The sequence below is a fragment of the Biomphalaria glabrata genome, unplaced genomic scaffold (assembly GCF_947242115.1).
Source record: "Biomphalaria glabrata unplaced genomic scaffold, xgBioGlab47.1 scaffold_20, whole genome shotgun sequence".
Classification (NCBI taxonomy): domain Eukaryota; kingdom Metazoa; phylum Mollusca; class Gastropoda; family Planorbidae; genus Biomphalaria; species Biomphalaria glabrata.
In genome coordinates this window covers 1,032,219-1,057,504 of record NW_026602928.1, presented here as the reverse complement: position 1 = coordinate 1,057,504, position 25,286 = coordinate 1,032,219, and the positions used below count along the sequence as shown (strand labels likewise).

General features: G+C 31.4%; 1 protein-coding gene and 1 long non-coding RNA gene across 7 annotated transcripts; one reads left to right on the top strand and one right to left on the bottom strand.

Annotated features, from left to right (window-relative positions):
• The first annotated feature begins 1,208 nt into the window (after window positions 1-1,208).
• Window positions 1,209-7,420, top strand: LOC129924151 (uncharacterized). The gene is made up of 2 exons (XR_008776105.1): window positions 1,209-1,342; window positions 7,129-7,420. It is a non-coding gene; the product is annotated as an uncharacterized LOC129924151 (long non-coding RNA).
• Window positions 3,611-25,117, bottom strand: LOC129924149 (uncharacterized). Of its 6 annotated transcripts, none has more exons than XM_056017974.1 (6): window positions 24,975-25,117; window positions 23,952-24,068; window positions 10,293-10,421; window positions 10,184-10,218; window positions 8,939-9,191; window positions 3,611-5,177 (listed from the first exon to the last, which is right to left on the bottom strand). In XM_056017974.1, the coding sequence occupies exons 2-6, from the start codon at window positions 24,046-24,048 to the stop codon at window positions 5,158-5,160; spliced, it is 534 nt and encodes a 177-aa protein (XP_055873949.1). In that variant the 5' UTR covers window positions 24,049-24,068; window positions 24,975-25,117; the 3' UTR covers window positions 3,611-5,157. The 6 variants fall into 6 exon arrangements, 3 of the variants coding, with proteins under 3 accessions (XP_055873949.1, XP_055873948.1, XP_055873950.1); XR_008776102.1 differs by lacking the exon at window positions 3,611-5,177 and adding an exon at window positions 6,697-6,898 and having other exon boundaries at window positions 8,939-9,346; XM_056017973.1 differs by lacking the exon at window positions 3,611-5,177 and adding an exon at window positions 6,697-6,898.
• Window positions 25,118-25,286: the final 169 nt, after the last annotated feature.

Genomic DNA, 25,286 nt, shown 5'->3' with positions numbered 1-25,286 from the left:
TCTAGTCGAATAGTAAAATTAAAAAATAGATCTGCGAAGTTATATTTTGATTTATGATGCTGTCAACATGTAATATTTTTAAGATAAGGTGGAAATTGATATCGATCTTTTTTTTCTTTTAGCCTTTATTATGGTCATATGGAGTTAAAGGGAAACTCCGATGACTTTGACAATTTTTGATATAATATGTGTTTTGATTTACAGATAATGAATATATGATTCTTTTTTTTTTATTTGCAATAATAACTTAGTAATTGATGTTTTTCTGACGTAATTTTTTTGCGCATCCAAAACAGTCAGACTTTCACCGGGTTTCTATGTGACGTCACAAAGGTGTTTTAATCTATTGACTATTGAAAGTATAACAGGAGACCATACAGCAAAGTTTACATTCTCGTAAAAGAAATATATCTTTGTCTATGCAGTTAGATCTAGGATCTTGTAAGCAAAGAAAAAATGCGTATTAAAAGTAGATTTACATGCTTGACTAATCACGGCAGTGTGTATTTTCTCGCCAGACCACTCAACACACAACAAACACTATCGCTCGGTTGTCTTGTCATGACCGACTACACGTAGTCTAGACTAGCCTTACACTGACCAGTTTGTTCGAATCATTCAGACACACGATCTATTTACTTCTTGGGATAGGGAGAGGCTTAGATGAAAATGTTACTTTTTTTCTGGAGTTAGTTATCCTAATGCTTTTGGATCTATCTATACATGTTTATATAAATAACTGTATCATAGCTCTGGACTAGGCCGTCACTAAGCCTAACAGCCTAATAGCTACTGTAAGAATGAAGCGATACGATTGGTTAAAGTTTCAAGTTTCTCTTTCAGTATTGTTTAGGGAAGTGACGCATGAAATAACTTAAAACAAAATCTCGCAGAACCCCGTTTTTTTTGGGGCGTGGAGAATTTTCTGTCTAATTTATTAAATATAAAATTTTCTGAGCATTTAAATAACAAATGATATAATGTATACTATTACAACTTTTTACGCAGAATTTAAATAAGTCAATAACTAAAATTTGAAAAACTATCGGAGTTTCCCTTTAATGCCTTTAATAGATAATATTTGGAATCTTTTTTTTTTCTGTCAATGATGGGTGGGTGCATTGGTAGATTTATTTATTTTTTTGCACTACCACACAATCTTCAATTAAAAAGTGATGCATCTTAGTAATCTTACTTTTTTTTTCTCGCTTATTTATAATCCCTCACACAGTGTCACACACATACATACACACACACATTGGCAGACTGGCTGCATGGAGCAGCACATAATCCCCCAGCATCCTCATGAGATCCTGCTGTCGTGTATGGGACGCCACTATATGTAAGCATTCATTCACTAAAGCCCCGTGCTGCACGCATTTTACTTAATGATTACATTGAAAAATATTATTTTTTTATGTAAAAATGCATTTAATAATGGTCACCTTGTCATATAAGAGCTGAAAATGACCAAAAGATTCATTGTTTTTACTTGATATTCATACACAATGGTTAAAGGGAGCCCGCCATGTTTGGTCTCATCGTTTGTTGTTTTTTTTTAAGGTCATACTATAAAAAGACATCCAATGAAAATTAATGATTTAAGTTTGAAGTTTCTTCCCTCCTATATAAATGCGTTTCTTGACTATAAAAAGAACTGCTAAGACATATATATATATATATATCTTCTGTTTACAGACAAGAATAATCCGATTGGTTCGCGTGATTTTTTTTCTCTTATATGATTGGTTGTCAATGGACGCTTTAACACAGGCTCACAGCTGAAGTGAACTTATTAGTCCTACGTAGATAAGAATCTAGAGATCTATAACTTTGCTTAATTCTTTTTAAAGTTTAATTTTATCCAACAATTTCTTAAATCAAATAATGTTTTTAAAGAATCGTCATCGTGTAGACTTCGTAGATCTAGAAATTAAAATTGGTTTAAACAAGGAAATTACTCTGGCAACAGAAGCCGAAAGAGTCACAAGTCTATATTCTAGATATTAAGATAGATATGTAAGAGTAAGAGTATGATCTACTTGATTTAGAAAATCACGATCTAACTTATCTAAGCATAGGTTGGTGAATGCTACAATCCCGAAGTAGACATATTATAGATCTAGATCTAGAATTTTACAATATGGATTTAGATCTACGTAAGAGATCTAGAAATGTATATCTAGCCAATCTAGGTCTAGAATACTCTAGAACTAGATACTAGGATATCAAATCTACACTAATAAGACGGCCACGTCAACGACAAGTTGTCGTTTATTGGACCGCGCCAGGTTTCGTAAACACATTTGACTGAAGTATATGTGGCTTAAAGATTCAAACCTTCTTCGCAGCTTTCAAAAATATTGCAAAACAAAATGCAATGAGTGTTTAAATAACTCTATATATCCATATGACTTTTATTTTTATATTTTTATTTTAATTGCGAAAAAAAATGTTCATGACATTCTTGACCCCTCCCCCTCCCTTTTTCCTGGCGATGTCTAGATCTAATTCTAAGGTACAGGATCTGATTAATTTGTGTTATAATCATGTCCCAATAAAAATAATGGCTTAAATCAAAAGTATAATTAAATAAATACAGGTTGGGAGCCTTGTAATTTAGATCAATAAGTTTTCAACTGTCTATCAGTACGCTGACGAAATGGCATGACCCAACAGCGCACACCTATCTCTCTTTCTCCACTTGTTTAGCCGAAAAAAAGTATGGTGTTCTGCACTGATCATTTATGTTAAAACTAATTTTATTTATGTATATCTAAAGAAAGAAAGAAAGAAGTTTTGTGTTGTTGTTATTTTTTTGTTCCTTTTTAATTATGTTTATAGATGTTTAGATTTTTTTTTAAATTCTTAGTTCATTGTTTACTTTATAGTGAAAATATACAATAGGCATATAAATACATTTAAAAAACTATTTTAAAATTCTCAAATCTATTCTCATTTAAAAATCTTTTTTACCAATGTTTTGCAAACGCGTAGATGAGTGTAAAAGACAATGACTTTTCAATGAACCATCTCTCCTTATATAAATTTTTATTACTTCTATAGCTGCTATTCTGTCTAGCATTCAACTAGGTGTTAACTAGAGTATCCAGCTTTAATAAGTACATAAAAAAGGGGGATTTATAGGCAGAGGAAGGCCTTAAAGAGTGTTAACCATAAGGCATAATTAAACATCTGGACCACTCTTAAGAAGATAAGCAAATGTGGGTGGGTTGAACAAGACTACATGACGGATATGAGTGTAAAAGAAGCCTACATGATGAAAGTAAAAAAAAATGTTGCCTATAGTTAGGATTAGTTAGTTGCAATGTCGGCAACTTCACCACTGTCTGGTCCCAAGTCCGGAATGCGAAAAGCGGAGGGACGAGCATCTCTTCATATAAATTTAACTAGTAAAATAGAATAAATTTAAATTAAAAGTGATGAATTGCTACACATTATGAAATATGGCCAAAATAGAATACCATACGTTTTGTAAACAGTCAAAGACAAACAAAAAAAGCAAAAAAAAACACATACACAATACCTTTCGTGAAGTCACAAAAAAAGTTAAAAAAAAACAACATTTATTTGAAATACACAATAAACATGAGATATAGATGTAGATCTATTAAATAATAAATACAATCGACCTACATTACATTGATTATTTATTCTAGATTAAAGACAGCGCTACATCATTATTTCTTTCTATGGCTAAATTAAATTAATCACAATTAAAGAAAATTTCATTTGACCCATTTGTATAACCGATAGGGACAAGAGCTGGGCCCTGTCACGTGACCAACTAGTGAAATCGCGAATGACACAAATGTATAAAAAAAAAAAAAAGGCTGAACGAGTGATTGGATTGGATGGTGTTCTTGCGCTGGAGTAAAAAGAAAATGATTTCATTGTGAAAATTAAAAGATTAAAAATGTTTTAGATATATTACTAGTTGTAATCCTTGCGACTGCTGTTAAATTACTGTCAGTCAGCATCGACCAGTTCTTACAGTAATATTAGAACATAAAACACTCCAGCGGGCCACTTGTGGCCAGGGGGGTCGTTATTTGCTCAGCCCTGCTCTAGATCTAGAACTAGATATACAAGATTTAGAAGTTCAGACGCCCAGATAACTAGATCTATTCCGCCCACCATGTTGTTTTTAAGCATATTGATCTCCTTTATCTATATTGAACTTCAAATAACATGTTTTAAAGAGAGTGTTTTGTTCTTATGCGTTCAACTATGTTTTTTTTTATTTACTCAAATGAAGGTCTAAATAAAATGTTAATAATCATTTGATGAACAACTTGTTATTTCTTCTTTTTTTCTATTTAAGAAATTATCAACAACAAAATATATATTAACAATTAGATTTATTTTTATCTATTAAGTCACCAAGCAAAGCGAAATATTGATAAAATAAAACAAAAATATACACGAACATAATGAAACACGCATCTATATCTACACGATATGTTTAATTATTTTTCTTTTCAACAAAAGTATGCATTGTGAGTAAGTGATCTATATTATATAGAGCAATGACAATAAATTATAAAGATCTAGTACGGGAAACGTATTACTATAAGAAATAAGCATTTTGTTATAGAAGATTAACAGTATCTTAAAACTTTAATTTTTATCTGTTTATGATTAAGACTACACCACGAAGAGAAAAAATTGTATTGAGCTGACACAGATCTAGTGACGACGTAACCCCTTTCTCGCTCGCCGTTAGGTCTTCTCAGTCCGTGATTATAATACTTACCACTACCCCTGGCCCACCTCTCGGGGGGGGGGGGAGGAATATGTAGAGTGTAAGAAAATCTTTGTTAAACGAAACATAATATAGCACCTGTTAATCTGTTATGTTTCACACTCCGAATTATAGTTTGGGTAGCGCGGGGAACATAAGCCTATGTTTAAGAAACAGATAAATAATAAATAAGCATATACACTACATACACACTGCCTAAATTTCCAGACACCACTATTTAGTTGTACAACATAATATTATGTGTTCATAAGATTTCGTGGATAAATGTGCTTTATGTCATCAGCATTAATTTGTGATCTTTAAGGGAATTTAAATAGCTTTTTCTTGACTCCAAGAAGAAGTTATTGGTGTTGTGATGAAAAGATCAACATCTAGCAGAAGTCTGACAATCCTGGAGAAAGAAATGAGATGAATAACAGCCACTGATCTTTTTACCATTAAAATTCATTATATTGATATGAATTCAGACATGAATTAAATACCAAACAAAAGACTTTCTTTTTTTTAAACATATACCAACATTAAATCTTAATTATAAATTGAAAACATTGTTTAGAACAAACATTTAATGGAACTTTTGGATAATGCTCAACTGACCAGAGATATACTTATTCTAAAGGAATTATTATTTGATATCACTTTGATGCATTTGTAACTGTATTTCTATATGTGGATTATGTTTGTGTAACAGCTATGAAGGATATCCAGCATTTTCTCATTCAACCAGTGATTTGTAACTGAATGCTTGAAGTTACAGTATATTATTATTATTAAAATTGGACTCAAGTCAGTGTGTACTATTTATATTTGTTACATGCTAAGTGTAGGTCCGGGACACAATAACACAGACCATTCTACATTTTGATGACCAGCAAGTCAGTGTGTACCATTTATCTTGGTTACATTACAGGTGTTACTAGTTGTTCTTAGCTAGATATCAAATTCATACTTTCATAGTGCAAAACCTATCAGTTTTGAAAAATATAAATTAAATTCTCAAAGATATGCCTTTTGAGGTCTGAATTTTCTTGAGCTGTATAGAGGAGACTCTTGCATTACTATCCATTGCTTTGACATCAGCATTTTTTCATTCATAATACAACTCAGGTTGTTGACAGACTGTAACAGACATCCATCCAAAGTAATAGATTGTCTACTAGGCATTTTATTATCATAATCTGGTTTAGTAGCCTGCTAGCCCAATTTTAGACTGACATTTTTAAAAATGAAATAGAAGCTAAATATCATCAGCAAAATTCAAATCCTCTAAGTTTAATAAATCAATTAAGATAATTTTTAGCAGAATGCCTTAAAGAGCTAAAATTAAATCAATTTTATAAGAAAAGGATCAATATGCCTATTTTACATAAGGGGGATGTACTGTGAAATTTCAATTTTTTTATATAACTTTATAGCTAAGAAGATAGGCTTTAGGCATGTCTAGTCTAGTCTTTTGGGTCTCTATGGAGATGGTGGCCATCTAAAAAATAAACACAATGTTTAAAAAAAACTTTTTTTATGTATATTTTTAATTAGTACAAATTTTATTAATTTTTTTCTAACTTCTATCACAGTCCCAAACATTGACAATGTGATAAAGTGACCCCCCCCCCCCCATTATGTTTGCCTTTTTTTTCATTTCTTTGGTTGGATTTTAAGTACATAACTTTGGATTGTTGTACTTTTCAAATAGAGTGGTCTCTATTTTTTCTGCTTTTTTTCTAGTTAAATCAGCTAACCCATTTTTTTACCACAGGTTATGTTGTGTCAACTAGTTTCTGTATATTTCAGTTGGTATTGTTTGTGGTTTGCTCATAGCCTGAGCAAATACTGATTTCCTAAGTTTATTATAAGTGTAAAAAAAAAAAAGGTAAGAAAGTGAAGCAAATCAGCTAAACCTTACAAAAAAGAAGAGTAATATATTTACTTTATTTTTTTTTATTTGTTAGAGGGACATTTTTTTAAACAGAATAAGTACATGTAAATTTTTTAATGACGGTCAACCCTCCACAATGTGCTCTTTTTATTTTAACATTTGTTAAGTCAAATCTTTACACTCTAACAAGTGTCAAGATGTGAGGCCAACATCTTAAAATATCTTTGAACAGTGTCCTAAAAAAAGAGCAAAAATACACGAGTTAATAAAAAGGTAAAAATTATGAGTAAGAAATAAAAACAAAAATACGCAAGTTAATAAAAAGGTAAAATTAAGAGTAAGAATAGACAATCTCTAAACTTGTGACAAAGTTTCAGACATGATTTTAATCTAACCAAAGCCATTTAAATCAAATTTAGTATTTCAAAAAAATTTGAATATAGACATTATTCAACATTATTTACAGAAATGTATTGGTGACCTTCAAGAAAGGAAATATGAACAAGTTCTGAACTCCTATTGGGCTGTCAAATGAAATATGAACAAATTGCAGAATCTTAATGAACTGTCAAGGAGATATGAACAAGTTCCATACACCTAATAAGTTCTCTAAGGAAACATGAATAGGTTCTTAACTCCTAATGAGCTGTCTAAGTAAACATGAACATGTTGCAGACTCCTTTAGTTGTCAAGGAATTATGAATGAATTTCAAACTCCTTATAAGTTGTCTAATAAAATATAAACAAGTTGCAAACTCCTAATGAGCTATATATTATGAAATATGAACAAGTTGCAAACTCTTAGTTAGTTCTCTAAGGCATTATTTTTCTTAATGGAACACTTCACACATTTTGAGTCATTAGCGAAACATTTTGTTGTTTTTTTTTTACAGAGATAAATTTATGTTGTGGTTACTAGTTAAATAGGGTTCTACAGAACACAGTTTGGGAAACACTGATCTAAGAAAATATGAACAAGATGCAAACTCCTGATGAGCTAAGAAAATGTTAACAAGTTGCAAACTCCTAATGAGTTCTCAAAGTAAGTATCAACTAGTTGACAACTCCTTGTAGTGTATGGTTGTTGACCTGAAGCACCAAACTGCTGGTACACAATTAAACTACTAAAGGTATATTACATCTTAACTTGAAATTACTTATTGATTTTTTGTGATTAATACTAAATAGAACTGGATGGCTGCCTGGTCGTGTGGTTTGCGCGCTGGACTGTCGTTCAGATTTATCGATGGTCCAGGGTTCAAACCCTGCCCGCTCCCATCCCCTGTCGTCCTGCGGGAGGTTAGGACTAGGAAGTAATTATCTTCAACTCTGAAGGAACATCCGAAACATGTAAAACATTTTACAACAAACAAAACAGAACTTGAATTACATTATAAAGAAAATCAAGTTTAAATGAAATGAATAACTGTAATCTATCCTGGGGGAAAGCCTAAATGTAATAAACTTAGTAATAATGAAAAAATTGTATTCCAAAGAAAATCTAACTCACTAAAAAAATGTACTTTCAAATAGGCATTCTGGAGTCAAGAACACTAATGACAAGGCGGCTTATCTTGCATCATTCTCATTGCATAACTAACCCTAATCATAAAACACACACACACATATCAATGATACCATAACACTCCTAAAAAGTTGTCATAGGAAAGGGTTCCATACTCCTAATGAGCTGTCTAAGAAATTAAAAAGAAGTTCAGAAATACTAATGAGTTCAAAAAGGAAATATGAACAAGCTGCAAACCACTAACAAATCCAGAACCTTTAATAAGGAGACATGACAAACTGCTTGTTAACTGTAGGCCACAAAAACAGATTTATAACCTTAATATCAACTTTCCTATAGATTACAAGGACTGAAAAGGGAACTTTTTTTTAGACTTCTATAAGATAAGCATAGGTGATAAGAATGTTTTACTAGATTTTTATGCGCTAAAAAGATTTGATCAGATTGTTTCACCAGACATCTATGAACTTTACAAAGTTTGATCAAAATGTTTCACTAGACTTTTATGCATATTACAAAGTTGGGTCACAATTTTTCACTACACTCATATGAACTAAACAAAGTTTTATCAGAATTTTTCACTAGACATTTATGCACTAAACAAAGTTCAATCATAATGTTTTACTAGACTATATTCAAAAATCATAGTTTGATTACAATGTTTCACTAGACATTTAAGATCCATTTAATTTAAAGTTTAGTAAAAATGTGTCATTAGACTCCTATGTGCTTTAGATAGTTTCATAGTTACCTGACTTTGGTTCGAAAAGTAAAGGCTGTTGGTCATTGTGCTGGTCATATGACACACTGCTTGTTAACAATAGTGTGCTCCCAGATTCTGAAGGCCTTTCAGGACTTGTCCCAAACAAAGAAACCACTTTTTCATTTTGTTTTTGGATTGTTGCTAAAGCATGATGGAAACTCTCTTCAGTAGGTGATGTTAGCTCTGCATGGTGCTGCTTCATATGTAGATCATTAGATGAACTGTGAATGCTGATAATATGCTGTGTAAATCATTAGATGAACTTGGTATAAAAATGTGATTGATCATTACATGTTTATTTATTATGCAATAGTAAATCAATAGCAGAACTAAGAACACTGATCTGTAAGCAGTCAGAAACTTTTTCTATATCAGCAGCATGTACATTCCTTTGATCTAAAAAAAAAAAAGTTGATAAAATATTGCAAGCAAAAATTACATTTTAAAATGCAAAATTTAAAATATAAAAAGTGTAATGCATAAGTTAAATGTAATATAAATGATGGTATCCTTATCTTGAGTCCACTTCCTCATTAATGTTTTGTCAGCACTCACTAAAAGAGAAAACTAAGCTGTTTTGAGTACCATTTTATAAAGTTCTTCAGAAGGTATTGGTTGTAATTTGACAAGATGCTTTCAAAGGTTTCTAAACTTATTTAAGTTTCAGTACTCAGGCAACACTGTTCTGATGAAGGGCTGCACTGTATTGCTGTGAAACATCATTTACTAGACAAAAATGACAGTGCCTAACATTTGGCTTGGCAGTTTTTTTGGTACTGCTGCCAAGGTGGCTGATGACATTTCTCATCACAAACTATTAGGATGGTTCAACATTGATTTTTTTCCATTACATTGTCAAAGTTTAGTTAGCCTTTCCATTTTTTATCTTTTCTAGAAGTCAGAATCTTTTTATATTTCTATAAATATGGGTGAACAGACTTCAGACAGATCTTTTTGGAGACAGCTTGCCACTCAATGCACCAAACAGAGGGGGAGGATCTAAGTCTAAAAGTATGGTTATTGTTTATTTAGTTTTTTTTTGGCTGCTATACTTGCAAGCATGCCCCTTGTATCAGTGGGTTGAAATCAATCACAATTGAATTTAATGTCCAGCTTTGTTTTAAAAACAAATTATTCCAATACAACTTTTGAGGAGTACACATAACTATTATTTCATAAGAAATATCTAGTCATTATTATTTGGTTGTTAATGCATAAATTTAAATAACATACCTGATGTTTCTGAAGAGGGATCACCAAATCAAATCCTGTAAACATATATATATATATATATAATTTATATATTCTGCGGCATTTTACATCTGGAGAGACGATCTTTTACCTTTGCAACTTCTTGTGTGACTAAAGAGGCCAATCCTTGATACACTGCTGCGATCGCAGGTTGGGCATATATAATCACCAGGCGCCGTTGCATTTTCACCCTTCTTTCTGCTTCTGTTGTGTATGACATCTGCAATCCGTGACCCTTCCTTTATGCTCTCTCTCCATATATATATATATATATATATATATATATATATATATATCTGAAAAAATATTATAAACTAAGATAATGAATAATGTTTAGTAGTCTAAATAAAGATCTTTTAAAACCATCTATTTTTAGAAATAAAAAGTAAAGTGTTAGCAGGTCAGGAGGCCCTGACTCCGGCTCCAGGTCAGGTCTGGCCTTTCTGCTAACTAGAATTTATATCACAGTCTGTAGGCAGATGGTAGCACTACTGGGTGGATTTGATCTGTACATCTCAGTCTGTGACCAAGGAGCTAGAGTTGCCTAAACAACCAGACAGCACAACTAAACTAACTAATCAAATGATGCACATGGGGATGCATTGGGCACACAATGGGAAGAACAGCAGACACCATTGCAAGACTAGACTGGAACCCAGAGAGGAAGAAACAAAACAAATAGAAATAATAGGAAAACATAGGGAATGGGGGGGGGGGGAGAGTAATATTATTCTCAAATTAAAATGACAACAATAACATGATAAAGTGTAAATCTAGGTATACATTTTTTTATGTTATCAAAATTGAATTTAAATAGATTTAGGACTACATATGATGGAATTATTGTATAGATCTATGAAATTATATTTTAAATGTTTTGATGAAGATTTAAGGTGCTGACAACTTGAAACATTTTTCAATAAAGCTGAATTGAATGTTGAATTTAAATAGATCTAAGCCTAAATCTAGTGGACTAGTCTAGTGCAATGTTGTGTGTTATGAGACTTGTTGCATAGTATCTAGTATGTGCCGGAGGATACACGCAATAAATAACTTAGGTCCTTATAGAAAAGAATTTTATTTATAAATATTTATTATTTAATAGAAATATACGAGGTACAAGGAATGTGACTAGGTAGCCAAGATCACTGAAGCTGACTGACAGGTTCAAGAAATGGATGAAACTGCGGAAGCGGGCTGGGAGGGAGTCAGGAGGTGGGGTGAAACTGCGGGAGCGGGCAGGGTGAGGGGTGGGGGCGTAGAGCTGGATGCGTGAACAACAGATTGACCAGAGAATGATGACTTCCAGGTGTGAATCTTACTGTAACAGGGGCCAGATGCGTTGCGGAATCAAACAGGTACTCTTTTCGCTGTAGGCCAATGAAGATATGCTTTGACGTGACTATCAGTGCTTGCTAACAGGGAAATGCTTATGCACAAAGTGATTGGTGCGAAAGACTTAGGCTAAAAGCTCACTATAATATAGCTCTTTCATCATAGCAAAAGCTTTTTTTATTAATCGATATTTTTTTTATTTAATTACCATCAGTAATCTAATTACCATTGATGTAACCTGATAGTTCTGTTGCTTACTTCAGTATGCTTAGTCTCTGTTTTGTCAAAGACAGACATTGTCCTGATTATAATACCAATATTACAGTTGGTCTTTTCGGAATAAAATGCGCTAAAAAATCAATTTTCTTCTAAATTAAGTCTCTATTGAAGAGTGCCTAATTTTCCGCCTTGTCAAAAAGTGCCCGATTTCCCGGTTCCTAAATTTCCGGGTGACTAAATTACTGGGAGCTTAAATTTCCAGACACCAGTCGATTGTGAGTCAAAAAGAATAAAATCATATTTTAGTATTACATCACATATGCTAATAGAAGAGCTGATTTTGTCACCCAGTCCATCTCCTTTAAACACAAACCCTTTTCCATTCATTGGACCAAGACAGACTCAACTCGGGTCACAGAGGTCGCTTCCCTCCCCTTGTCTCTGCTAAAGCAAAGAGGGACATCCAGGAGCCGCTAGCAGCCATCGTCTGGATGTGATGTCATCCTGGGCGTCTTAGATAACTTCTGTTCCCCCCCTCCCTTTCTACTATTAAGACTTAGTTTTCTTTCCCCAATTTCTCTTCCCTCCCCTCCTCTTGACATTCTTTCATTTTCTCCCCCTATTACTCCCCTCCCCTCTTGTGAACGGTGATTGGTGTGCGTGTGTGACGTATCGTATGAGTTTGACTTACATAACGCACCTGTGGTGTATTGCTCCAGTGATAAAAATGGGACGCCTAGTAAGTCAGGTATGTCTTTGCTGGTTGTGAGGTATGAACAATATAGGTATTTGGCGCAGTAGAAAGAGAAAGTGGGCGCTGTTTTCTTGTTGAACTTTCAGACCGCCGAGCAGCAACATTAGAACAGAATTAGAAGAGTACACATTTTGTATTTATCACCAACTACGAGGATCCACTTGTCCAGGTACTACGTAATGTTGTAGTTATCTTCGACTTAACTCTTGCGTTTTGACTCAAAAAGTCAGCTCTGCAAGAGTTTATAGTGCTTTGTTAACAGCGCTTAATAAATTGAATTATTATTTTATAGTTATTTGCAGGAGCTTGCAACCCTATCCTAACCCTAAGAGTACTTAAACCGTTAATATGAACATTATGCCTATATTTAGAGGCAAAATGTCGATTTCGCACATTAACGTAACCGATAGCTAATCAGTTAATGAGCAGATCAGCTAGCTTATATATAGCTCCTCCTTCGTAACTTAAGATGAGATTATTTCCCATTTTCTATGAATTTGAATATGGCTATGGAGTCCAATTTTTTACTTTAAAAAAGCCGACCTCCTAGACGGCATTGGTAACTTGGGTTTGCTGCAGATATGCCTGCTTCTTTTCTCACTTTCCGTTTTTTTTATTCTTAGATCTACGTTTTTTGTTGATTACCGAGCTCCTTGCCTTATATCATGAAACACGACACTCACGGCCTCAGGCAATGAGAAAGGATCGTTTCCCTCACACACCTTGAGAGAACTCTTAAGGGTATCTTTGTAATTTTTTGTTGACCCTCCAACGTTATTGCTGCTGTGGCATGGATACTGTTTATATGTGACAACTCAAGGATTTCAACGTATGTTGTGGTCAAGCCAATAAACCAAATCAAATGGATTATTCTCTAATGCAACTCTAATGTTTGCTTATGCACCAACTATGTCCAACCCAATTCAAAGATTAGCTAGGTAATGTGAACATTTACGGATTTTAAGCTTTAGCGGGCTTGCAATTGTCTCCTCTACCACCTTAAAATCATTTTCAAAACTAAAATGTACTAAAATGCTGGTACCGGTTAATCTACTTTTGTCTGGTCCCCTGTCTGGCTGTGATGTATTTGATATTAAACTGTTTTTTAGCCCTGAGTTGTCACATTCTTTTAATTGGTTGTGTCGTGTGGTGCAGTTTGCAGAGTGCCTGAGTAGTGAGAAACGTTACAATATATATATATATATATATATATATATATATATATATATATATATATATATATATATATATATATACATATATATATATATATATAAATATCTTTGCCAGTGCTACAAAGCCAAGCAGCGTAATGATTTATACGTAGATTACCAGTGTATAATAGAGATATTGAGAAACAAGGTAGACTTAGACCAAACCTAATTTAATGATCCAGATATAGTTCATTTTTTGTTTGTTTTCAAGACTTTGCAGCCATCTTCGTGTACATATAAGATTACATTGTGCAAAAGTTTGAATATTGAGTCTTTAGAAAAGGAGAATATGTTTATCTTCATGCATAGTGAAAACGAGATTGAATGCATTCTTGTGAATACAATGCCATTGTGCTTTTTTTTAGTCAAATTATCAAATCTTTGGTCACGAAGTAACATTTTGTTTACACTACATATGATTATATTGTGATTCGTCTCCTTTAACCATGTTTGTTTGACTCATATAAAATAATTGATTTAATAGAGAAAACTTTTTCAAAGTATTATTATAAAAATTAAAGTGAGTTTACTACTTAGAGTACTTAGTAGTTGGGCTTCTAAGATTGTAATTGGTTAACTTATAATCCTTTTTTAATTGCTCTTTTTATGGTCACTAATAGAAGTTATTGTAAACTGGTATGCTCCTCCTGACATCCTCCAAAACTTAGTCATCATTGAGACTAAAACATTACCATTCTACATCTAATCATTGACACTAACACATAACCATTCTCAGTCTAATCATTAACACTAACACAATACCATTTTCAATCTTATCATTGACACTAACACATTACAATTCTCAATGTAATCATTGACACTAAGTCATTACCATTCTTAATCTTATCATTGTCACTAAGACATTATACTCTAAATCTAATCATTGACATAACATTCTCAATGTAATCATTGACACTAACACATTATCATTCTCAATGTAATCATTGACACTAAGTCATTAACATTCTTAATCTAATTATTGACACTAAGTCATTACCATTCTTAATCAAATCATTGACACTAAGTAATTACCATTCTCAATCTAATCATTGACGCTAAGGCATTACCATTCTCAATCTAATCATTGACACTAATAAATTACCATTCTTAATCTAATCATTGACATAACATTATTAATGTAATTGTTGACACTAAGACATTACCATTCTAAAGTCATCATTGACACTTAAACATTACCATTCTCAATCTCATTATTGACACTAAAACATTACCATTCTCAATCTAATCATTGACACTAACACATTACCATTTTCAATGTTATCATTGACACTAAGACATTACCATTCTCACTGTTATCATTGGCACTAAGACATTACTATTCTCAATGTAATCACTGAAACTAAGACATTACCATTCTCAATCTAATCATTGACGCTAAGGCATTACCATTCTCAATCTAATCATTGACACTAATAAATTATTAATGTAATTGTGGACACTAAGACATTACCATTCTAAAGTCATCATTGACACTTAAACATTACCATTCTCAATCTCATCATTGACACTAAGTCATTATTATTTTCAATCTAATCATTGACAATAAGACATTACCAGTCTCAATGTAATCATTGACACTAAAACATTACCATTCTCAATCTAATCATTGACACTAACACATTACCATTTTCAATGTTATCATTGACACTAAGACATTACCATTCTCACTGTTATCATTGGCACTAAGACATTACTATTTTCAATTTAATCATTGACACTAAGACATTGCCATTCTCAATCTAATCATTGACAATAAGACATTACCATTCCTAATGTAATCATTGACACTAACACATTACTATGCTCAAACTTATCATTGACACAAACACATTACCATTTATAATCTTATCATTAAAACTAACTCATTATAATTCTCAATCTAATCGTTGACACTTAGACATTACCATTCTCAATCTAATCATTGACACTAACACATTACCGTTCTCCATCTAATCATTGACACTAACACATTACCATTCTCAATGTAATCATTGACACTAACACATTACCATTCTCAATCTAATCATTAACATAACATTCTCAATGTAATCATTGACACTTAGACATTACCATTCTTAATGTAATCATTGACACTAAAACATTACCATTCTCAATCTAATCATTGACACTAACACATTACCATTTTCAATGTTTTCATTGACACTAAGTCATTACCATTTTTAATCTAATCATTGACACTAACACATTACCATTCTCCGTCTAATCATTGACACTAACACATTACCATTCTCAATGTAATCATTGACACTAAAACATTACCATTCTTAATGTAATCATTGACACTAAGACATTATTATTGTCAATGTAATCATTAACACTAAAACATTACATTCCGTAATCTAATCTTTGACACTAAGACATTACCATTCTCAATGTAATCATAGACAATAAGACATTACCATTCTCAATGTAATTATTGACACTAAGTCATTACCATTCTTAATCTAATCTTTGATGTAATCATTGACACTTAGACATTAACATTCTTAATGTAATCATTGACACTAAAACATTACCATTCTTAATCTAATCATTGACACTAAGACATTATCATTCTCAATGTAATCATTGACACTAAGTCATTAACATTCTTAATCTAATTATTGACACTAAGTCATTACCATTCTTAATCAAATCATGACACTAAGACATTACCATTCTCAATCTCATCATTGACACTAAGTCATTATTATTTTCAATCTAATCATTGACAATAAGACATTACCAGTCTCAATGTAATCATTGACACTAACACATTAGCATTCTCAAAGTCATCATTGACACTAAAACATTACCATTCTCAATCTAATCATTGACACTAACACATTACCATTTTCAATGTTATCATTGACACTAAGACATTACCATTCTCACTGTTATCATTGGCACTAAGACATTACTATTCTCAATTTAATCATTGACACTAAAACATTGCCATTCTCAATCTAATCATTGACAATAAGACATTACCATTCCTAATGTAATCATTGACACTAACACATTACTACGCTCAAACTTATCATTGACACAAACACATTACCATTCATAATCTTATCATTAAAACTAACTCATTATAATTCTCAATCTAATCATTGACACTTAGACATTACCATTCTCAATCTAATCATTGACACTAAAACATTACCATTTCAATCTAATTATTGACAATAACACATTACCATTTTCAATGTTTTCATTGACACTAAGTCGTTGCCATTCTCAATCTAATCATTGACACTAACACATTACCATTCTCCATCTAATCATTGACACTAACACATTACCATTCTCAATGTAATCATTGACACTAACACATTACCATTCTCAAAGTAATCATTGACATAGCATTCTTAATGTATTCATTGACAATAAGACATTACCATTCTCAATGTAATCATTGATACTAAAACATTACCATTCTCAATGTAATCATTGACACTTAGTCATTACCATTGTTAATGTAATCATTGACATATTATTCTTAATGTAATCATTGTCACTTAGACATTACCATTGTCAATGTAATAATTGACCCTAAGTCATTACCATTCTCAATCTAATCATTGACACTAAGATATTATTATTTTATATCTAATCATTTACAATAATACATTACCATTCTCAATGAAATCATTAACACTAAGTAATTACCATTCTTAATCTAATCATTGACACTAAGAAATTACCATTCTATATCTAATCATTGACACTAACACATAACCATTTTCAAAGTCATCATTGACACTAAAACTTTACCATTCTTAATCTAATCATTGACACTAACACATTACCATTCTCAGTCTAATCATTTACACTAACACAATACCATTCTCAATCTAATTATTGACACAAACACAATACCATTCATAATCTTTTCATTGACACTAACACATTAAAATTCTCAATCTAATCATTGACACTAAGACATTACCATTCTTAATATAATCATTGATACTAAGACATTACCAGTGTCAATGAAATAATTGACAATAAGAAATAACAATTCTCAATCTAATCTTTGACACTAAGACAATACTATTCTCAATCTAATGATTGACACAAACACATTACCATTCTCAATCTAATCATTGACACTAAGACATTTTCATTCTCAATCTAATCATTGACACTAAGACATTACCATTCTCAATGTAATCATTGACACTAACACATTACCATTTTCAAAGTCATCATTGACACTAAAACTTTACCATTCTTAATCTAATCATTGACACTAACACATTATAATTCTCTATCTAAACATTGACACTAACACATTATAATTCTCTATCTAAACATTGACACTAAGACATTACCATTCTTAATCTAATCATTGACACTAAGACATTACCATTCTCACTGTCATCATTGGCACTAAGACATTACTATTCTCAATGTAATCATTGACACTAAGACATTACCATTCTCAATGTAATTATTGACAATAAAACATTAACATTCTTAATCTAATCATTGACATAACATTCTCAACATAACCATTGACACTTAGACATTATCATTCTTAATATAATCATTGATACTAAGACATTACCAGTGTCAATGAAATAATTGACAATAAGAAATTACCATTCTCAATCTAATCATTGACACTAAGACAATACTATTCTTAATCTAATGATTGACACAAACACATTACCATTCTCAATCTAATCATTGACACTAAGACATTTTCATTCTCAATCTAATCATTGACACTAAGACATTACCATTCTCAATGTAATCATTGACACTAAAACTTTACCATTCTTAATCTAATCATTGACACTAACACATTACCATTCTCAGTCTAATCATTTACACTAACACAATACCATTCTCAATCTAATTATTGACACAAACACAATACCATTCATAATCTTTTCATTGACACTAACACATTAAAATTCTCAATCTAATCATTGACACTAAGACATTACCATTCTCAATGTAATCATTGACACTAACACATTACCATTCTCAAAGTAATCATTGACATAGCATTCTTAATGTATTCTCTGACAATAAGACATTACCATTCTCAATGTAATCATTGACACTTAGTCATTACCATTGTTAATCTAATCATTGACATATTATTCTTAATGTAATCATTGTCACTTAGACATTACCATTGTCAATGTAATAATTGACACTAAGTCATTACCATTCTCAATCTAATTATTGACACTAAAACATTACCATTCTCAATCTCATCATTGACACTAAAACATTACCATTCTAAATCTAATCATAGACCAAAATTATTACCATTTTCAATCTTATCATTGAATTTAACACATTACCATTCTCAATATAATCATTGACACTAAATTATTACTATTCTCAATGTAATCATTGACACTAAAACATTACCATTCTTAATCTAATCATTGACACAAAGACATTACCATTCTCAATCTAATCATTGACACTAAGACATTACCATTCTTACTGTCATTATTGGCACTATGACATTACCATTCCCAATGTAAACATTGACTATAAGACATTACCATTCTCACTGTTATCATTGACACTAAGACATTACCATTCTTAATATAATCATTGATACTAAGACATTACCAGTGTCAATGAAATAATTGACAATAAGAAATAACAATTCTCAATCTAATCTTTGACACTAAGACAATACTAGTCTCAATCTAATGATTGACACAAACACATTACCATTCTCAATCTAATCATTGACACTAAGACATTTTCATTCTCAATCTAATCATTGACACTAAGACATTACCATTCTCAATGTAATCATTGACACTAACACATTACCATTTTCAAAGTCATCATTGACACTAAAACTTTACCATTCTTAATCTTATCATTGACACTAACACATTATAATTCTCTATCTAAACATTGACTCTAACACATTATAATTCTCTATCTAAACATTGACACTAAGACATTACCATTCTTAATCTAATCATTGACACTAAGACATTACCATTCTCACTATCATCATTGGCACTAAGACATTACTATTCTCAATGTAATCATTGACACTAAGACATTACCATTCTCAATGTAATTATTGACAATAAAACATTAACATTCTTAATCTAATCATTGACATAACATTCTCAACATAACCATTGACACTTAGACATTATCATTCTTAATGTAATCATTGATACTAAGACATTACCAGTGTCAATGAAATAATTGACAATAAGAAATTACCATTCTCAATCTAATCATTGACACTAAGACAATACTATTCTTAATCTAATGATTGACACAAACACATTACCATTCTCAATCTAATCATTGACACTAAGACATTTTCATTCTCAATCTAATCATTGACACTAAGACATCACCATTCTCAATGTAATCATTGACACTAACACATTACCATTTTCAAAGTCATCATTGACACTAAAACTTTACCATTCTTAATCTAATCATTGACACTAACACATTATAATTCTCTATCTAAACATTGACACTAACACATTATAATTCTCTATCTAAACATTGACACTAAGACATTACCATTCTTAATCTAATCATTGACACTAAGACATTACCATTCTCACTGTCATCATTGGCACTAAGACATTACTATTCTCAATGTAATCATTGACACTAAGACATTACCATTCTCAATGTAATTATTGACAATAAAACATTAACATTCTTAATCTAATCATTGACATAACATTCTCAACATAACCATTGACACTTAGACATTATCATTCTTAATGTAATCATTGATACTAAGACATTACCAGTGTCAATGAAATAATTGACAATAAGAAATTACCATTCTCAATCTAATCATTGACACTAAGACAATACTATTCTTAATCTAATGATTGACACAAACACATTACCATTCTCAATCTAATCATTGACACTAAGACATTTTCATTCTCAATCTAATCATTGACACTAAGACATTACCATTCTCAATGTAATCATTGACACTAACACATTACCATTTTCAAAGTCATCATTGACACTAAAACGTTACCATTCTTAATCTAATCATTGACACTATAACATTACAATTCTCTTCCTAAAAATTGACACTAAGACATTACCATTCTGAATCTAATCATTGACACTAAGACATTACCATTCTCAATGTAATCATTGACACTAACACATTACCATTTTCAAAGTCATCATTGACACTAAAACTTTACCATTCATAATCTTTTCATTGACACTAACACATTATAATTCTCAATCTAATTATTGACACTAAGACATTACCATTCTCAATGTAATCATTGACACTAACACATTACTATTTTCAAAGTCATCATCAACACTAAAACTTTACCATTCTTAATCTAATCATTGACACTAAGTCATTACCATTCTTAATCTAATCATTGACTTAACATTCCTTATGTAATCATTGACACTAAGACATTACCATTCTCAATCTAATCATTGACACTAGGTCATTACCATTCTTAATCTAATCATTGACACTAAGACATTACCATTCTCAATCTAATCATTGACACTAAGACATTACCATTCTCAATCTAATCATTGATACTTTCACATTACCATTCTCAATCTAATCATTGACATAGCATTCTCAATGTAAACATTGACAATAAGACATTAACATTCTCAATGTAATCATTGACACTAAAACATTACCATTCTCAATCTAATCATTGACACTAACACATTTCCATTTTTAATGTTATCATTGACACTAAGTCATTACCATTCTTAATCTAATCATTGACACTAAGTCATTACCATTCTTAATCTAATCATTGACATAACATTCTCAATGTAATCATTGACACTTAGACATTACCATTCTCAATGTAATCATTGACACTAAAGCATTACCATTCTCAATGTAATCATTGACACTAAAACATTACCATTCTTAATCTAATCATTGACACTAAGACATTACCATTCTCAATGTAATCACTGACAAAATGACATTACCATTCGCAATGTAATTATTGACACTAAGTCATTACCATTCTTAATCTAATCATTGACATAACATTTTTAATGTAATCATTGTCACTTAGACATTACCATTGTCAATGTAATCATTGACACTAAGTCATTACCATTCTCAATCTAATTATTGACACTAAAACATTACCATTCTCAATCTCATCATTGACACTAAAACATTACCATTCTCAATGTAATCATTGACACTAAGTCATTACCATCCTTAATCTTATCATTGACTTAACATTTTTTATGTAATCATTGACACTAAGACATTACCATTCTCAATGTAATCATTGACACTAGGTCATTACCATTCTTAATCTAATCATTGACACTAAGACATTACCATTCTCAATCTATTCATTGACACTAAGACATTACCATTCTCAAAGTAATCATTGACATAGCATTCTCAATGTAATCATTGACACTAACACATTACTACTCTCAAAGTCATCATTGACACTAAGACATTACCATTCTCAATCTAATCATTGACACTAAGACATTACCATTCTCACTGTCATCATTGGCACTAAGACATTACTATTTTCAATGTAATCATTGACACTAAGACATTACCATTCTCAATCTAATCATTGACACTTAGTCATTACCATTCTTAATCTAATCATTGACACTAAGACATTACCATTCTCAATCTAATCATTGACACTAAGACAATACCATTCTCAAAGTGATCATTGACATAGCATTCTCAATGTAATCATTAACACTAACACATTACTATTCTCAAAGTCATCATTGACACTAAGACATTACCATTCTCAATCTAATTATTGACACTAACACATTACCATTTTTGTTGTTTTTATTGAAATTAAGTCATTACCATTCTCAATCCAATCAATAACACTAAGTCATTACCATTCTCAATGTAATCATTGACACTAACTCATTACCATTTTCAATGTTTTCATTGACATAAGTCATTACCATGGTCAATCTAATCATTGACACTAAGACATTACAGAAAGTAAAAATCCCAGTCTTCACCAGAATTCAAACCTGAAACCCCTGGTTCAGAAGCTAAAAACTTTACCACTCGGCCACCACACCTCCTACCTAATTTGACATTCTTTCTGATAATTAAGTAATAAAATGTATTCTTTGTCACAATTGGTCATAGTTAGAAGTTAGGCCTTTCTTAAAATTAGACAGTTTTTGTCTGACATGGTAGTTATCTTTTAATTCTTTTTTTTTTTGGTTTCATTAATGTACTTAGTTTGTAGCTCCTTTTCCATATTTCATTGACCTCAGTTGATATCATGCAGAATGTCAAACTTTTTTTAGGTGGCATGCAATACAATAAAAAGCTATAGTATAATGATCTTGGCACAAAATTTTTTTTTTGTTTTAATTTTCGAAAAGGTCAATAGCAAATATTCTTTTTTTTTATGCTTTGCTAAGCCTACTTAGCATACTTTATAAAAGTGCATAATTTGACTATGGTGAGTAATGCTTATAATATTAGCTTTTTCTTGCATCAAAGTAAATCAGAAATTATTTTTTAAAAATCAAATGTTGATTTAACATGATCATCAATTTAGTTGCTCAGAAAAGAAAAAATGTCTTTGAATGAAAAAATGGTTAGAATTTTTAGAATAGTTAGGGATTAAAATGTAAAAAGAATGCCTTTTAGAATTTTCAATCTATATGGCAGATGATGTAAATGTCATCTGTTTCTGTGGCCTACTGTTATAAAGGTATCATATGGCCAGCACAACGACCAACCTTCTTTACTTTCCCCAACTAATGTCAGATACCCATTAGAATTGCACTGACCCAAGGCATTCTAAAATCCTGAAATTCAAAAACAATCTTCAACAAGATTTGAACCTGAAAACCCTTAGCTCTAAAGCAACCGCACTTAACCACTTAGCACCCCCCCCTCAACCACCCATGATTAAAAATGTCAAATGTTCTATTATGAATCAGCACATCATCATTTGCAGAGAGAATTGCTGCCAATCTTTTGCCTATACAGAAAATAGCTAGCCAAAGTAAAATAGAGATGACTTTATCCAGAATTTTAAACTTTGGCTGTATTTCTTGGCCAATGTGCATTGTAACAAGCTAATTCAGGAACTGGCTTATACTGTATACTTATATATATATCTCACTATTTTAGACTAAAATTACAATACAATTTTATTTCATTCACTATGTCATTATGTTATAGAGTGTTTACCTGGCCCAGCATCCTCCTCCATTTGCAGCATTACATGTACTGTAATCTTCAGAGGCCGAAAGACTTTTTCCAGTGATGTAAGCCTCCGGAGAATCATATGTGCTTGGATAATGGCAGCTGTGAACAGAATCACTTTTGCATAACACTTTCCAAAATGCAAAATCTATTTAAATATATTAATATATGCTTTTACTTTAAAAAAAAGCTCATAATAACATACTTATTCTTTTAAAAGTTTTATAGAAGTTATTACATGCTAGATATCCTTATATGTTCACCTAGTTGTCTACAAGCTAGCAGAGTTGTTTGTTAGGAAGTTGATTAGGTCTTTCCAAACTCAGAAAACCACTTTCAAAACTTAATGAATAGTGAACAATAGATAAGTTACATCTAAAATAAAAATGCCAACAAAAGAGCTATTCAGGCTTTAGATGGGAATCCACAGGCACAAGGCAAAAGAACAGGACAACACAATCTTCATATCTTCTATATTACAGGCATTACTTCAAAAGAGAATATAATTATCTCCTATACATTTCATGATCAAGCTAGTCATGCATGTTAAGTTTATTAAACTCTACTTAGTCATTGTTTTTCCTGGCTGATTCAGGCATCCCATTGTATATATATGTTTCTATCTCATCATCACTAGCTTTTGCGAAAGAAACGTAACCAACATACCCAATAGCATAAAATAGATTAGCTAATTTTTTATCTTTTAAAATGTTATGAGCAATATCCCATCTTCCATCATGTGCTATAATTAAAATGTTTTTGAAAGCCATTTAAATCTAATGCATTTCTTAAAGTCTGCAAAGAGAGAGAAAACACAGATGTGTAATAAATGTTGTATGCAGGCCTTCTAACAGAACAAAAAATTTCAAAAACAAAGATAGAGTTAAATAAAAATATATTTATATTATGAACTAAATTGTGTATGTAATAGAAAGACCAACAAAAACAGTCGAGAGAAAACCAATACATAAGAACATGGAAAGTGTAGGTGCAGCTACGGAAACTTACCCCAATGTAGACTATTGTTAAATTATGCCTTCTTTTAGCTCCAGTAATCCATCGAACAATGTAAGCTGTCAGAGAAACATTTGTATAAGGATTATGTGTGCCTTGACCAATCCAACCAGAAAATGCCCAAGTAAGGCCATACAATTTAAAGGGAAACTCCGATAGTTTTTCAAATTTTAGTTATTGACATATTTAAATTCTGCGTAAAAAGTTGTAATAGTAAACATTATATCATTTTTTATTTAAATGCTCGGAAAATTTTATATTTAATAAATTAGACAGAAAATTCTCCACGCCCCCAAAAAAACGGGG